The 3,772-nt window shown below is 36.7% G+C and overlaps 1 protein-coding gene across 1 annotated transcript in view; it reads left to right on the top strand.

Moving 5' to 3' along the window:
- Positions 1-3,772, top strand: part of GNPDA2 (glucosamine-6-phosphate deaminase 2) — a 35,625-nt gene that overhangs the window by 6,017 nt on the left and 25,836 nt on the right. Inside the window, exon 2 of the mRNA XM_007957781.2 lies at positions 3,360-3,461. Coding sequence (XP_007955972.1) covers positions 3,360-3,461 — 102 coding nt within the window. The remainder of the gene's footprint in view (positions 1-3,359; positions 3,462-3,772) is intronic.

Raw genomic sequence — 3,772 nt, 5'->3', positions numbered from 1 at the left:
ACAACTTTGCTTGCTGAAAGTGAGGATGACTTGAAACACTTACTGATGAAGATTGAAGACTACAGTCTGCAGTATGGATTACACCTCAATATGAAGAAAACAAAAATCCTTACAGCGGGACCAGTGAGTAGCATCATGATAAATGGAGAAAAGATTGAAGTTGTCAGAGATTTCATATTGCTTTGTTTTATAATCAACAGCAATGGAAGCAGCAGTCAAGATATCAGACATCAAATAGCATTGGGCAAATCTGCTGCAAAGACCTCTTTCAAGTGCTGAAGAGCAAAGATGTTTGCTTGAAGACTAAGGTGCGCTTGACACCAGCCATGGTATTTTCAATCACCTCCTGTGTGTGTGAGAGCTGGACAATGAAAAAGGAAGACCAAAGAAGAGTCGATGGTTTTGAGTTGTGGTGTTGGTGAAGAATACTGAAAGTACCTGGGACTGCTAAAAGAACTAACAAATCTGTCCTGGAAGAAGTGCAGCCGGAATGCTCTTTGGAAGTGAGACTGGCCAGACAGAACTCACAGATTATGGGGTTTATTAGGGAAGCACCAGGCTACAATTCAAGTTCAAGAACAATGCTCAGTCTCTCTCAGCATGTCGTCTCTTAGCTGACAGTCTCTCTCTTTCTCTAGAAGGGCTCCTTTTGAGCCTGGCAGAGGGGCTAAACTAACCTATCCCAACATCAGAATTCTATACCCCTGAGAGAGAGAGAACTTCCCAGAAGATTGCTTCGTGCTGCTCCCAACAGAAGTACCCCAGATGGATAACTTTAACAATCAGGAGCTACTTAGTTGCACACAACAAATTCCACCACAGAGTTTATAAAGACTTATGGCTAGAAAAGCCACACTATGTAATTTACTACACTGCACTTATGTTGTTGTTGTTGTTAGGTGCCGTTGAGTTATCTCTGACTTATAGTGACCCTGTGTACAACAGAACGAAACCCTGCCTGGTCCTGAGCTAGCTCCGTGATCCTTGCTATACCAGAGCCCATCATTGTAGCCACTATGTCAATTCATCTTGTTGAGGGCTTTCCCCTTTTTCGTTGACCCTCCACTTTACCAACCATGCTATCCTTCTCCAGGCAATGGTGCCTTCTTAAGACATGACCAAAGTAAGTCAGACAAAGTCTGGCCATTCTCGCTTCTAAGGAGCATTCCGGCTGCACTTCTTCCAGGACAGATTTGTTAGTTCTTTTAGCAGGCCATGGTACTTTCAGTATTCTTTGCCAGCACCACATCTCAAAAGCATCAATTCTTCGGTCTTCCTTACTCATTGTCCAGCTGTCACATGCATGTGAGGCGATTGAAAATACCATGGCTTGGGTTAGATGCACCTTAGTCTTCAAGGAGATGTCTTTGCTCTTCACCACTTGAAAGAGGTCCTTTGCAGCTGATTTGTCCAGTGCTATAACATGTCTGATACCTTGACTGCTGCTTCCATTGGCGTTGATTGTGGAACCAAGTAATATGAAGTCTTTGACAACTTCAGATTTTCTCCATTTATCGGGATGCTGCTTATTGGTCTAGTTTTGAGTATTTTTGTTTTCTTTATATTGAGGTGTAATCCATACTGCAGACGGTAGTCTTCAGTCTTCATCAGTAAGTGCTTCAAGTCATCCTGACTTTTCAGCAAGCAAAGTTGTGTTGTCTGCATATTGCAGGTTGTTAATGATTCTTCCTCCAATCCTAATGCCCGTTCTTCATATAGTCTAGCTTCTCAGATTATTTGCTCAGCATACAGATTGAGTAAATATGGTTCTGTTAGTATACAAGTATTGTGAAGCAAATATTATAATGAATATTTTGAAACCAGTTCACCATATGCCACACCTTTCTTTTTTTTCCTTCAGCCATGTTGATTAAAAAGTGAAAGTGCTCTTTGTCATAAACATTGTGACAACTTCTCACTTTCAATCACACATCCTTAAATTGAGTGAATCCTGTAACTGCTCTTGACACTGAGAAAAAAGAGACATAAGATTCATTTATGCTGCTAGAAAGGAAGAAGGGAGAACATACTTCTCTACTTTTTTAGCCAAGTTTTATGTTAATTTGTAGTTTTTTGAGAAGGGATAGTAACATTTGACCATACAAGTTTTAAATTATTTTCAATGTAAAACATTGCTTAACTTTAAAACAGTCTATTATGTTTCTGCTCTCTGAACCATTCTATTTGGTTTTTAGTTTTTATAGCCACTTAAATAGCAGACATCTTTTTACTACTCTTGAACTTCCTTGGGGTTTTTTTGCCAGAGACTACATGGGCCGCCATGAGTCAGAATTGTCTTGAGGGCAACACATTTGTGTGCGTGTGTGTGTTTTCAAGTTCTGTTTGACTTCTGCCGGCTATTTGAGTAGAAACTTTCTGTGCAAGCTCCCCCCATCATACCCTTATTAAGGTGGGTGGAATAGGAATCAGTACTTCAAGCAGGACTGGAAGGCTAGCTTATTGTAAGAGTGCAGTGAATCGAGCCTTCTTTAGAGATAAAAGGAAAAAACAAAGAGGGAGACAATTCCCAAATGGTGAAATTCATTTCTCTTTATTGTGTTATGTCACAACACCAGCAAAGGAATATCTTTTCAAATATCAATTTTATAAAATACTTAAAAGAATCACATTATAGATCAATAAAATTAAGAAAGCACATGATGTATTCAACTGAGATCCCATTTCATACAAGTCCTCTCTATCCTAAATCACACTCTCTTTCTCACTTTACATTATACATTTTAACAGAAATACGATGAAGATAATTTAAAATGAGAAACAGAAGCTCCAGTTAAAAAGCTGTAGAAGTTAAAAGTTCTTTACTCAATCCTGGCTGGTTTCAGAAAGCAGGAACAGTGTTTAAATTTAGCTCCAATTTCCCCTTTGATTTCCCCTAAGTGTTCAGCACTTGACCTGTTTGTGTATCATTTATCCTAGAAATCCGTCTCTAAATAATAAATTCTTTTCATAAAACGTGGGATGTTTTCTTAATTTAAATATGCTTTTTAGAAGTTTCTGATCTTGGCATTTGCAGTAGTAATTCCAAATACTCAATAACCTAGGAATAGTTTTTCCAGGTTTATTGAGCAAATTCTACAAATCATATATTTTCCAACTTGGGTAATTTCCATAAATAGTATTTTTTAACACATCAAATTGTGGAAATTGCAAGGGACTTCTTTGTAAAGAGACTTAATTTTTTCAATGTATGTTTGTAAATTAAATATGTATTTAAAGTACTGATTGCCTAACAAATTAGAAGTACAGAAAATTGTTAACTTACAAAAGAATAATGTTAAAAACTTTTTGGAAAATAAATTTTCAAGTTCTGTTAAAAATTTAGCGTTTATCTGTTTTAGGAAGTACACCTTTAGGATGTTATAAAAAACTAATAGAATATCACAAGAGTGGAGACCTTTCTTTTAAATATGTGAAGACCTTTAACATGGATGAATATGTAGGTAAGCTACATTTGAAAATATTGAATATATTATTTGGATATATTTTATGTTCTTAATAAAATGTTTCTAAAATATATATTGCTTTGTGATGAGGTTGAAAATTGATGTGAAAATATTTTTTTTGATGACAGCACAGGATAGTAGAAGGAATGCTGGGCTAGAAAATCAGATCTGTATTCAAATTGGGCTCTGTTGCTTATCAGTCATGTAATTTTGAGGCATTCCATCCCATTTCTCATTCTGTTTCTTTTTTAAATTCTTTTCTTAAGGCAGGGTTAAAACCAGTGTTGTAGGGATACATTAAGCAATGT

The sequence above is a fragment of the Orycteropus afer genome, unplaced genomic scaffold (genome assembly GCF_000298275.1).
Source record: "Orycteropus afer afer isolate SDZICR_OR568_19922 unplaced genomic scaffold, OryAfe1.0 scaffold00795, whole genome shotgun sequence".
Classification (NCBI taxonomy): Eukaryota; Metazoa; Chordata; class Mammalia; order Tubulidentata; family Orycteropodidae; genus Orycteropus; species Orycteropus afer.
This window is presented reverse-complemented; position numbering and strand designations above follow the sequence as displayed.